The sequence below is a fragment of the Hemiscyllium ocellatum genome, chromosome 23 (assembly GCF_020745735.1).
Source record: "Hemiscyllium ocellatum isolate sHemOce1 chromosome 23, sHemOce1.pat.X.cur, whole genome shotgun sequence".
NCBI classification, from domain to species: domain Eukaryota; kingdom Metazoa; phylum Chordata; class Chondrichthyes; order Orectolobiformes; family Hemiscylliidae; genus Hemiscyllium; species Hemiscyllium ocellatum.
Window position 1 is genome coordinate 40,330,434 of NC_083423.1, and position 13,807 is coordinate 40,344,240.

At 39.7% G+C, this 13,807-nt stretch overlaps 1 protein-coding gene across 1 annotated transcript in view; it reads right to left on the reverse strand.

The window, feature by feature from the left end:
• Positions 1-13,807, reverse strand: part of ccdc87 (coiled-coil domain containing 87) — a 90,027-nt gene that overhangs the window by 56,517 nt on the left and 19,703 nt on the right. Inside the window, exons 8-9 of the mRNA XM_060842563.1 lie at positions 5,303-5,432; positions 2,938-3,144 (exon numbers count right to left, since the gene is read on the reverse strand). Coding sequence (XP_060698546.1) covers positions 2,938-3,144; positions 5,303-5,432 — 337 coding nt within the window. The remainder of the gene's footprint in view (positions 1-2,937; positions 3,145-5,302; positions 5,433-13,807) is intronic.

Sequence of the window (13,807 nt, forward strand, 5' to 3'; positions counted from 1 at the left end):
TTCTTTCCTTTCTTTTTCCTATTACCTTACTAACTAAAATTCTCAGTCTTACACGTGCTTAATGACCCAAACCAAAATTCTTTGTTAATAAATAATTCCTCAGATTTACTATTCTCCGTGAGAAGAAATTCCTCCACATCTCTATTAAATGGTGACCACTGACTCTGAAATTATGCCCTTCGATCCAAGACTCTTCCACAGAGAGAAATAACCTTTCAGCATCTGCCTCATCAAGCCCCCATCAGTTTCAATGGAACATTGGAACAGGAGTAGGCCATTCAGCCCCTTGAACCTGTCCCACCATTCAAGGGCATTATGGCTAATCTGTGGTCTACCTCCATATTCAAGCATGTGGCCAATACTCTTTAATGCCTTTACTTAATAAAAAATTGACTACCTCATATTTAAAATTAACATCTGATCCATCATCACTGTGATTTGTGGAAGAAAGTTCCAAGCATCTACCCCTTTGTGTTTAGAAGTGGTTCCTAACATCGTTCCTGAATGGTCTGGGCCTAATTCTCAGATTATGCCACCTAGTTCTAGAATCCCGAACCAGTGGAAATAGTCTATTCAGCCTGTTTCTTTCCTGTTAATATCATTAAGACTTTGATCAGGTTACCCCTTAACCTTTTAAATTGTAGGGGAAAAAAACAGGCTTAATTTATATAAAAAATAAAAGAACTGTGCATGATGTAAAGAAAAAACAAAAACTGAAATTGCTGGAAAAACGCAGCACGTTTGACAGCTTCTGTGGAGAGAAATCAGAGTTAACTTTTCTGGTATATAACTCTTCTTCAGAACCCTTCCTCAGACTCCTCAGTTCTGAGGAAGGATCACTTGACCAGAAATGTTAACTCTGATTTCTCTCCACAGATGGTCTGAGTTTTTCCAACAATTTCTAGTTGTGTTTCTTAATTTGTATAAACCTCTCCTCATAACTTAACTCCTTAAGTCCCAGTGTCATTCTTGTAAACTTACATTGCACTCCTTACAAGGCCAACATATCCTTCCTAATGTGTGATGCCCTGATCTGTTCAAAGTTCTCCAACTGGAAAGTTACCTGATCAATCTTTTTTCAGCTGAAATGGATAATCTCATATTTGCTTACATTAAACTCCATCTGCCGCAATTTTACCCAGTCACACAGTTTATCAATTCACCTAGTCAATCAAAAGTTTCAGTGAGGTTGCCATTCATTTGTCTAAATGAATTTGTCCAATGAATACAAGAACAATTTAACCTCTCCTCATAAGAAATTACTTGGATTCAATTTGTTAAACTTTTTTGAACTGTCTCCAATGCCAAAATATCTTTCATTAAATAAGGAAGTCAAAACTATTCACAGTATTCTGACTAGTGCTTTGCATAGTTTTAGCAAGCCTTCCCTATCTTTCTACTCTATTTTATACCATATACTCTATACTTTTTAAAAAATAAAGCTTAGCATTCTATTTGTCTTCTCCATTACCTATTAAACCTGTATGCGAGTATTTAGTGATTCTTGCATGAGGACACCCAAATGTTTGTATGTAGCTTTTGTACTCTTTCTTCACTCAAATGATATTCAGCTCTTGCATTCTTCATGCCGAATTTCCCACCATATTTTCCCACATTATATTTCATTTGCCAAGCTTTTGCCCACAGTTAACCTGTTAATATCTTTCTGTAGACTTTTTGTGTCATCCTCACTACTTGCCTTCTTAAGTACATATTACAGCCAAATCAAAGTTTGTGAGAAGATTTGTAGCTCGGGTGCTCGTTGTTGTGGTGCTGTTCGCCGAGCTGGGAGTTTTTGTTGCAAACATTTCGTCCCCTTTCTAGGTGACATCTTCAGTGCTTGGGAGCCTCCTGTGAAGCGCTTCTGTGCTATTCCTCCGGCATTTATACTGGTTTGAATCTGCCGCTTCCGGTTGTCAGTTGTTGTCCGCTGCAGTGGTCGGTATATAGTGTCTAGTCCGATGTGTCTGTTGATAGAATTTGTGGATGAGTGCCATGCCTCTAGGAATTCCCTGTCTGTTCTCTGTTTGGCCTGCCCTATAATAGTGGTGTTGTTCCAATCGAATTCGTGTTGTTTGTCATCTGAGTGTATGGCTACTAGGGATAGCTGGTCGTGTTGTTTCGTGGCTATTCGATTGGGACAACACCACTATTATAGGGCAGGCCAAACAGAGAACAGCCAGGGAATTCCTAGAGGCATGGCACTCATCCACAAATTCTATCAGCAGACACTTTGAACTAGACCCTATATACCGACCACTGCAGCGGACTGCAACTGACAACCGGAAGCGGCAGATTCAAACCACTATAAATGCCAGAGGAATCAGCACAGAAGCGCTTCACAGGAGGCTCCCAAGCACTGAAGATGTCACCTAGAAAGGGGACGAAACGTTTGCAACAAAAACTCCCAGCTCGGCGAACAGAACCACAACAGCCAAATCAAGTACAGAAGATTAATAAAAAGAAGAAAACTTAGGTTAAGATATTAAGAAAGTAGTAAGAACAAAAATATAACTGAAAAATTGACATTTTTAAACATTTCAAAAACAAGTTATCACCTGTAGGAATGAAACTGTACCAATTTCAGTCATGCCCTTTCTGGGTTAGAGCAGTGGATTTACATTACATTAAGAATTAGCATATTGTTAATAATCTTAACTTTGTGATAAGTACAATGGGCAATTAATGTTTAAATCAAACAAGCTCTTCAAAATAACAGGCAATTATGAATAAAATGTCACTTTCACAAAGCAAGAAATGAAGTGACCAACCAGCAAATTTGAAAATCTATATACATAATTTTTCCTTAACCCTGAACTTGCTGCATGATCCGTCCATTAATTAATGCATGCTTTATTACATCATTGTTACTTGCTCAGCAAGATCTAATTTAATTACTTAATCAAAAACAATAATATTTTTACAATGTATAAATACCTCTCCCTCAATGTGATTGTATACAGCAGGGTATAGTTGAAGATAGGTTTCGTCAATAAACATTCTGTCTGAAATTCGAACGTCTGCTGTTCGTGCTACCATCTTTTTGGACACCCTGACGTTGACAGTGGCAGGCTGTGCATGCTCTGTTCCCTTTCGTTGTCTTCTCCGCTTTAGTTTTTGTTTTTTCTCTTCCTCCTCAAGCTCCTAAAAAAGACTCTTCCATAGATTAATTTGCATCTCAACAAATGTAAGTATTCATGAAATTTGTATTAGAGATTAAATTTCTTTGTTTTACCCTCACTTGTAGGCAGGTTATTAAATTGAATCAATTAATTTTGTTTTGGGAAGTAAATTACAAATATATCTTGGGCAAATCAGAACAAACGAACAGATCCTGTACAATTTACTCCTTCAATGTTCATGCAGGGTAAATTATTAAAAGTGGTCTATTCAGAAGAATAATGCATTATCTTATTCAGTTTACATCTTCATTTTTAAATATACATCTTGTTAAAATACTGATTGTTTGGACACAACACATAAAGTAATGCATATAGCGTAAACAATTAAAATAATTATTTTTTTTTAACTGCATTACACATTTGTCTTGGATATTCCAGGAATAGTTATTGATACAGATGATTTAGTGATGATTAAATACTTCACAGTTGCTAGGATCATTAAAAGTGCATAGTGTACCTGGCAAGGTTTAAATTAGTTAAGGAGTGAATAGAATTAGTGATGTGTACATGTGCATTAGGGACAAGCAAAACTTTTGCACTTAACTTGGTAAAGGACAATAGTGCTGCAAAGTGGGCAAGAAATGCTGGGTCAGCCAGTCATACCTTGAACAAATTAAAAAATAATTATCTTTTACATGGAACATTGATTCAAATCAGCTAAGATCATAGGAATGTGATATTCTCTCTGATGATTGCAAAGGGCCAATATGATGTGCACTTGGCATTCTCAAATCTGTTTCCAGGCAGTCCAAAAATCCAACATAAAACAGATCCCAGTCTGGCACAAATATCAATTTGCCTCAAGGCTGCAGCAGCAATAATTGCTCTGTAGCAGTGGTCATACCATGAGCACCAAGCCATCCCAAATCTGATGCTGATGATAGGTAGGAGAATTTCAAGAATCACAATGCTCTTTTGCAAACACGCGTTCATAACTAAAGTACTGAGGCAGAAAAAATGTGCTCTGACTAAAACATTGCAGCAAATCAAAGCATTTAAAAGATATACCTGCAAACGGTACACTAATTTTTCATTAAATGCATCTAACATTTGTTTCTACCAGGTAATTTGCACGTATGTACTGTTATGATTCCTTAAGAGATGGATAACTTTTGAAATTATATTTAAATTTCCAGTGATGGACTGCAAGATCACACAAGAATTCAAGTTTGAAGACTTTTACTGTAACAAACAAACTAAAAGCAACATTGTTCATTCGCCAATCAACTGGGAAATTTTAGTCTAAACCATAGAAGAGAAACTCCCCATTTAACTTTCAACATAATCAAAACTCCCAAGCCATGGATATACGTTATGCTGTCCCTTCTTTATTTTCCTGGAACCTGTCCATATTTATGCTCAGTTCCTGATGGCTTCTTTTCTTCCCTAGCCAGCCAGCTGCTAATCTCAGGAATGACTCCAGTTTACACAGGAGAATACTTCACTCCAGCTCAAGTTAAGGCTACCAGCCTCCTTTGAATCTTCATTAATCTAGTCTCCTCAATCTGAAGTGAGCTTCCAGCCAAGATCTGCATGTTAAAACAACAAACTCAATATATTCTTTGCTTCGGGTGCAGGACCGGCTGCCTTACTTCCTGTTCTCTGTCTCTCAGACGGCTCAGATTTACTTGTATTTGTGAAGTTCAATGATTATAGATTTCTTACAATGATGTTGTAAGAAACCCATAATCCATCATGTAATTGTGTTTTGTTGACCTCTCTGCTCTCAAAGCTATCTCCCTGACAATGTGAATCACATATCCTGGTAGAAATAATAATGGGCCATTTTCTTAACACCAAACTCATTCGCTCTTGGAATTAAACTTACAGTTGAAATCATACTTGTTTATAAAACCTGACAAATTTTACACTTGCCTATGAGTCTTGGAGACTAACAATTTTCCAACTTACTTAACTACTCTTCTCATTGCCTACAGGTGTGGACATCTTGCACCTTCTTCACACGAAGTCACCCAGGGCACTACTAGCTCATAGAAAGAAGGCTACTGTTAGTTGTTGAGTAGAATTCAGAGACTCCTTCATCCTTCCATCTTACCTTAAATTAAAGAGGCAGTTCCAACAACAAAACAATCTTACAAATGTTTTATTCATAACTGTACCATCAGTATTTTCTCTTGCGTGTGTTTTTTAATTTCCTGAGTATGATCATATGTGAGTGCTTGAATCAAGGGAGGAAGACTTGTTTCAGGATCACTATCTTCTTCATCTGGAGTGGAAGTTTCTAACAGCCTGTATGAAGACAGTAAATATGTGATATAAATTATATTCATTGACGATAAAAATTAAAATGTTGATATTAGAGACATTATGTTGGATCTTCTCATTTTTTGTTGACCCGATTACACCATCCTATGATAGATATGGCAAGGATGTCTTCCTCAGTGCAAATACAAAATGGGTTTTTGGTGATGTCAGGTCACCAATTTCCATTGTTTTCTCTGGTCTATGTAATGTGTCTCTCAAACAAAAACATTTATCCAGGTCCAACAAGAAGGGAAAATATAGCACAGATCAAATGTTAGAGAAGGACAGAATATTTAATCTTCATCCAGACAGAGGTGAAAGTGGTAGAAAGCTAAGAGAGAACATAATCCCAGGCTGAGGGGAAAAATGTTGGTCAGTGGAGAAATAAAGGCTAAGACCCCAACAACATCTCAGGCATGACCCCTAAAGACTTACATTCAAAGCCTAGCTCTGCCCCTTCCCAACCTGCTTCCATATAGTCATAACAAATGCAAGTACCTTACAAACTGAAAACGTACCCTGGCATGCCATATTCACAAAAATCCCATCTACCTAATAATGACATCAGTCAAACAAGGTGTGACAATACCATGGCATTAAAAATATAGACAGGGTGGTTAAAAGGGTGTTTGACGTGCTTTCCTTTATTGCTCAGTCCTTTGAGGAATTAGGAAATCATGTTGACTTGAACAGGACATTGGTGGAGCCTTTTCTGGATTACGGTGTTCTGGTCACCCAGTTATAGAAGAATATTATTAAGCTGCAGAGGGGTCAGAAGAGATTTACCAGGATGTTGCTGGGTATGGAAGATTTAAGTAATGAAGAAAGACTGAATAGACTGGGAGTTTTTTCATTGGAGCATAAGAGGTTGAGAAGCAATGTGATAGAAGTTTATAGAATAATGAGAGGTATAGATGGTAGTTGTCTTTTCCCTAGGATCAGGATTTCATGATGAGGGGCACATTTTTAAGCTGAGAGGAGAGAGATTTTAAAAAATGACATGAAAGCCAAAGTTTTTTACACAGAGAATTCATGTGTAGAATGAACTTCCTGAGGAAGTGGTGAATGTAGGTTCAATTACAACGTCTGGCTTGGAGAGGTATGGGCCAGAAGCAAGCAGGTGGGATTAGTTTAGTTTGGGATCATGTGCAGCATAGATTGGTTGGACCAAAGGGTCTGTTTCCATGCTTTCTGACTCTATGAAATGTACTTTGTCTTGGTTTCTTTTTATGCAGAAAGGATGAGACAGAATTGACAAGTAATCAGCTCAAAGCTAGTTAAGTAAACAGATTGTGAGGCCTTGGGCATTTTTTAAAAGCAGTTTGAATGGGTGGGGTCAAGCTCCCGCAGAACCAGGATTTTTAGTTTTATCTTTTCGCAGTTGTTGGGGTCTGGAAGCTAGATGTGGACACTCTTATTGCTCTTTCAGTTATAGATGAAACTATAACATCCATTCTATAGGTATGTCAGGAATAAAAGGATGACTAGGGTAGGTATCGGTCCAGTCAAGGATAGTAGTGGGAAGTTGTGCGTGGAGGCGGAGGAGCTTGGAGAGATACTAAATCAATACTTTTTGTCAGTATTCACTCAGGAACAGGACATTGTTGCTGATGTGAATATTGAATCACAAGTGATTAGAATGGATGGCTTTGAGGTATGTAGGGAAGAGGTCCGGGGAATATTGGAAAGGGTGAAAATAGATAAGTCCCCTGGGCCTGATGGCATTTATCCTAGTATCCTCTGGGAAGCTAGGGAGGAGATAGCGGAGCCATTGGCCTTGATTTTTATGTTGTCGTTGTCTACAGGAATAGTGGCAGAAGACTGGAGGATAGCGAATGTGGTCCCCTTGTTCAAGAAGGGGAGTAGGGACAGCCCTAGTAACTATAGGCAAGTGAGTCTTACTTCTGTTGTGGGCAAAGTCTTAGAGAGAATTGTAAGGGATAGGATTTATGAACATCTGGATAGGAATAATGTGATCAAGGATAGTCAGCATGGTTTTGTGAAGGGCAGGTCGTGCCTCACAAACCTTATTGAGTTCTTTGAGAAGGTGACCAAGGAAGTGGGCGAGGGTAAAGCAGTAGATGTGGTGTATATGGATTTTAGCAAGGCGTTCGATAAGGTACCCCATGGTAGGCTACTGCAAAAATTACAGAGGTATGGCATTGAGGGTGCATTAGAGGTTTGGATTAGGAATTGGCTGGCTGGAAGGAGACAGAGGGTAGTAGTTGATGGTAAAGGTTCATCTTGGAGTGCAGTTACTAGCGGTGTTCCACAAGGATCTGTTTTGGGACCATTGCTGTTTGTCATTTTTATAAATGACCTGGAGGAGGGGCTTGAAGGCTTGGTGAGCAAGTTTGCGGATGATACGAAAGTCGGTGGAGTGGTGGACAGCGAAGAAGGATGTGGCAGGTTACAGCGGGATATAGATAAGTTGCAGAGCTGGGCAGAAAGGTGGCAAATGGAGTTCAATGTAGCTAAGTGTGAAGTCATTCACTTTGGTAGGAGTAACAAGAAGATGGATTACTGGGCTAATGGTAGGCTACTTGGAAGTGTGGATGAGCAGAGGGATCTTGGTGTCCTTTACACAGATCTCTGAAAGTTGCCACCCAGGTAAATAGTGCTGTGAAGAAGGCATATGGCGTACTGGGCTTTATTGGTAGAGGAATTGAGTTCCGGAGTCCTGAGGTCATGTTGCAGTTGTATAAGACTCTGGTGCGGGCTTATCTGGAGTATTGTGTGCAGTTTTGGTCGCCATACTATAGGAAGGATGTGGAGGCACTGGAACGGGTGCAGAGGAGGTTTACCAGGACGTTGCCTGGCATGGTAGGAAGATCATATGAGGAAAGGCTGAGGCACTTGGGGCTGTTCTCACTGGAGAAAAGAAGGTTTAGGGGAGATTTGATAGAGGTGTACAAGATGATTAGGGGTTTAGATAGGGTTGACAGTGAGAACCTTTTTCCGCTAATGGAGTCAGCTGTTACTAGGGGACACAGCTTTAAATTAAGGGGGGGTTGGTATAGGACAGATGTTAGGGGTAGATTCTTTACTCAGCAGGTTGTGAGTTCATGGAATGCCCTGCCAGTATCAGTGGTGGACCCTTCCTCTTTATGGTCATTCAAGCGGGCATTGGATAAGCATATGGAGGTTATTGGGCTAGTGTAGGTTAGGTAGGCTTCGGTCGGCGCAACATCGAGGGCCGAAGGACCTGTACTGCGCTGTATTTTTCTATGCTCTATGTTCTATGAAAGCTGGGGTTCACTTCTGGCTGCTAGAATAGCATGGCAGACAATCGATTTTACTGAATTTGCTTGTCAAGTGTAATTTTTTGGGATGCTACTAAATTGGAACAGTTAATTAGTAGTTGTTAATACGTAATTTTGTTAAGCATTTCAATAGAATCACAGTAAAGCTGAATCTTTTGATTTTAATTTATCTGTATTTTAGCTATGGTGTACAAATAAAGTATGTTTGCTTAAAGTCGAGCAGTTTGACCAATCAAATTGTGTCTAGAATGCTATGTGTTCAAATGAATCACACAGTTCAAGAGTGGGTAGGTGGCAATATTCAATTCTGTCCAGCCATAGGGGGCAAGGCTAATTGCAAGGTTCCTAATAGATGATTCAGGATTCTTTGGGGATCACTGAAGAGGAGTTCAAAGAAGACACACTTATGTTAAGGAGACAAAGAGTAGTCTCTGAAGTAAATCCACAGAGGCCGGTATCCATCACCAAATAGCCATTTACTTATACATAAACAGTCCTTGACTTTTTTACTACCCGATTCAGAGTTAGCTCCCAGTGTCTCTCTCATGCCCCTTTTTATTCGTCAGCCAGGGCTCCCTGATTGGACTACATTAACAGCCCCAATCTAGGAACTCATATTCTATCATCTCCGGGAAAACATAGAAAAGTCCTAGATTGAACAGCTGTCAGTGAAAAGCTGGAGCTGTGCCTATGCTATGCCTGTGGTTAAGTACTGGAGTCAGGTTTCAGGGTCCAGTAGAGCAGTGAACCAGAACAAAAATTGTTAGTGAGATAATCATGATGGACAAACTCTTGAAATGGAGTTTCAAGCCCAGATCAGCAAACATGAAGAATTACAATCCCTTATGAAGTTTAATGAGATCTGTTGGCCCCCAACTTTGTGAAGGCTTGCCCAGAGGAGCACAGCCAGAGACAAGTTTGTAGGACCACGAGAGGCTCAGCTATAGAGGAGCAAAGGAAGAAGAAAGGAAAAGCAAAACAGTCAGTGATTCATTAATTAGGGGAACATCAGATGTTTCTGCAGCTACAGACATCACTCCAGTACAGTATGTTGCCTCCCTGGTATCCGAATCGAAGATCACAGATTTGCTTTATGGAGATGAGGAATAACCAGATGGTCCACCTTGGTAACAATGTATTAGGTAAGAAGTGTGATGTTGGCCTGCAGACAGAATTTCAGAAGCAAGCTACTGAAAACAGGCAGCAGCAAAACTTCAAAAGTAGTAATTCGAGAATAAAGCAGACAAATGCATGGTTGGAAAGCTGATGCAGGAGGAAGGGATTTAGAATGGATACTGGCAGTAAAGAAAATGACTTCTGCACAAACCAAATGCATTGCAGCTAAACAGAGCATGGAGTGAATGCTTCTGGGCATTTGGCTAGTGCTGCTGGATACTTTAAGCTAACTCTGTAGGGTCTGAGACCAGGAAATAATATCAGGGAGGAGTATCCGGGTGCACAAAATACTAAGAGAAACAGGCAGCAGTAGAATAGACAATAGTAACATAACTGATGAAGTCTGAGTTAGGGAGAAAAATATGAAATCTAAATTAGGCTAATATTGTAGGTATGTGAATGCATGGAATATAGTAAACATAATTGATTACCTGCAGGCATAGATTAACATGTGGACTTAGAATGTTCTGATGATAACATTGACTTGACTCAAGGAATGTCAAGTCTGGATGTTAAAAAATTCTGCGAACAAGGTATTCAGAAAAAATTGGAAAGGAAGAAAAGGAGGAAGTTGCAGTATTGGCTAAGGAGAGCTTTGCAGTGCTGGACAATGATGTCCCAGAGGGTTCAAGGACAAAATCAATTGGCTAAAGTATATAAAAAGTGTGCAATTACGTTGCTCAATATAGCCTACAGTCAACCATCTATTAGGAATGTTGTAGAGGAACAAAAGTGCAGAAAAATTACATAAGTGGAAATATTTTAGAGTAGTTATAATAGAGGATTTCAACTACTGCAAAACAAATGGGGATAGTCGTAGTGCAAAAGGAAGAGTGGGGGGAGTGTTCATAGATTGTATTCTGGAGAATTCTCTATAGCAGTTGATGTCCAGTTCAATAAGAAAAGCAGGCATTGATGGATCAAAGTTCTTGGAAATTTGATTAGTTACGCACATGAAATAGGAGTGGGGGGAGCACTCAACAGACAATACTTATAAAGTCTTGACCAATGGTAGAGAAGGTCAGTGCCAAATCCAGAATAATGAAAATAAACTGGGGAGAGTTAATTTCAATGGGGCAAGAATGGAGCTAGGCTGGATCAACTGGAACCAAAGGTTGGTGGGTAAAGCTGTAGCTGAAAAATGGGCTGCCTTCCTAAACAAAGAAACAGTTCAGGCAAAGTCAAGGAATACTCCCTCAAAAAGGAAAGATCAGGTAAAGAAATACTAATCTCCCTGGATAAGAAATTGAAAAAGAAGAAAAGTCTGCTTACGATGCGTCACTTCAGAAATATAATTGAGAATCAAACTGAATACAAACGTTTGTTAGGGGAGGTTTGAAAAAAACAACAGAAACAAAGAGGGATCATGAGTAGAGATTAACAGGGGATCCTACAGCTTAGTCTGCACCAAGCTCTCAGGCCCTGGCCTGCATCAAGGCCCTGTAGGGGGTATGGTCAATTTTATCATGCCTTGATAAACTCCAAAGAATTAATATTTTTCACATTTTTCATAGTTTTTGCCAAATATCTGAGGCTACAATAACATTATAGGATTTAATAATATTTTCTGATGAAGGGCTTATGATGATTCCTGATGAAGGGCTTATGCCCGAAACGTCGAATTTCCTGTTCCTTGGATGCTGCCTGACCTGCTGCGCTTTAACCAGCAACACATTTTCAGCTCTGATCTCCAGTATCTGCAGACCTCACTTTTTACTTTAATAATATTTTGGCAAGGTAAGTTAAATAACTTTATTTTAAATTCTAAAATGCTCATCATTCACCTTTGGGTCTTTTCAACAGATGGAATGTCATAACAGGCTGAAGCACATAAAAAGCTTTTACTTCATTGTGCCTCACAGAATTATTCATAAAACAATTTTATAGTTTCATAACTAATACAAAAAAAGGATAACTTATAAAATACATTTCAATAGTGAATGTTATTCAGGAACTAAAGCAAATGAAACAGATGTTCTAATTAGGTTGTTTTGAATTACCACTCCAACCCCACTCTGTAGCAAATTTAAATAAGCTGCTCCAGCAGCAGCCTCAATAACACAAGCTAACCAAAACCTTATAACATACATAGGGTTCTGAAGTGATTTTAGTGACCTAGTGAGCAGTGCACAGCCTATTAGGGAAGAAGTAGAGACTCAAAGTTATGTTTTAAACTGATCTTATTGGGGCCAGGAAGAGGCACAATAGTATAGCTCCAGCCATATCTGGCCTTGAGCTGCTTCACACAACCGTCCATGTTGACTCCCTGTATTGCACGCCCTACCATCAATGTTTCCACTTGCTGGTGTGCAGTTTCTCATCATTGACAGCCAGCAATCATCTATCATCCTCTCGATGAAGATCAGTGCAAAGCAAATTCAGTTAATCATAATTGAGGCCTGGAGTTCAGTGGAGTTGGGCTGGGGAGGAGTGAAGCCTGAGGATCAGGAAATCTTGTGAGGGAAGAATCAGGGGCAAGGGGAAGAATCAGAGGCAAGGGAAAGAATCAGAGGGAAGGGAAAGGGAGGTATGTGTTTGTTGGTGGTGGTGGTGGCGGGGGGGGGGGTTGGCGGGTCTACATCATGGAATCCCCACATTGTGGAAGCAGGCCATTCAGCCCATTGACTCAACCCTTTGAAGAGCATCCCACCCAGATCCAGTCTCATATGCTACCCACCATCACCTCCCCCATTCCATCCCGCCAGACCCTGCATTTTCCATGGCTCACCTACCTAACCTGCACACCCTTGACCCTATAGGGCAATTTAGAATGGCCAATCCTCCAACCTGCATAGGACTGTGGGAGGAAACCAGAGCACCCAGAGGAAACCCACAAGACACAGGGAGAATGTGCAAAGTCCACACAGATAGTCACCCAAGGCTGGAATTGAACCCAGGTCCTGGCGCTGTGACTCAGCAGTGCTAATCACTGAGCTACTGGAGAAGTAGAGTGGAACCCATGAGAAGGAGACTGAAGCCCAAAGAGGACTTTTGATAAGGGTGAAAATGTTTTTTGGGACAGGGGAGGATGGACACTTGATGCATTTTGCAGGCTTTCTGTCTGCCAATTCCACTTCCAAATCTTTTTTCTATATATGAGATTAAATGTTCAATTTTTCCTCCCTAAAAGAAATGAACTGCTTCAGCATATAACTTCTTGAGTAGCAGAACCCTTCAACATCCTCATCCAAGTCCCATTCTATGTTCACAAGAGTAAACATGAGTATCAAGATATTCAGTGTTGGACCGTATAACAAATGGCCAACTAACCTCTCCCAGAGATCCTCCTTAAATAACAGCAGCAATATGTGTGTTGGAGCCTTGTTAATTTTGTGGTTAAGCTTCAGCAAATAATGTGTTCAATATTAAAAGATTAATTAGAAAAAACATGATTCATCAATGCAACTTGCTATTTTTAAGGACTTATCTGATAGTTAAAGGTCAGACAGGTATTGTATATATAACATAAATTTGCTGATAGCTGAAATAAACTGAGGATAAAACATACGAATCCTGTTGATGAGTTATAGATTAGAAGAGTCCGTGCTTTTAAAGTGTTTTGTGTTTTGCTGAAGGAATGTGTGTGTGCTTATATAAGTGTTATGAGCTCTTATATAAATATCATACAGTTAACTGGTATATAGGTAGTGAGCAGCCTGACAAGCTGGCCTAAGATCAAAGATTGCTAGGTCCAAGAGATAAGCCTTTTTCCAGGGAGACACAAGCAAGTCTTAACAAGCAACCAATCAAACTAGCTATGTGAAAGATAATATGTTTGTGATGTTTGACAGTGGTCATTTGCAGAAGACTAGACTGTGTAAAAGTGCACAGCTGATCTGTATGGAGATGTTGTGAAGTTAGCTAGCTCAGCAGGAGGTTGTCTGATCTCACTAGGTGAAGGTTGGGACAAAGCAGGCTGAT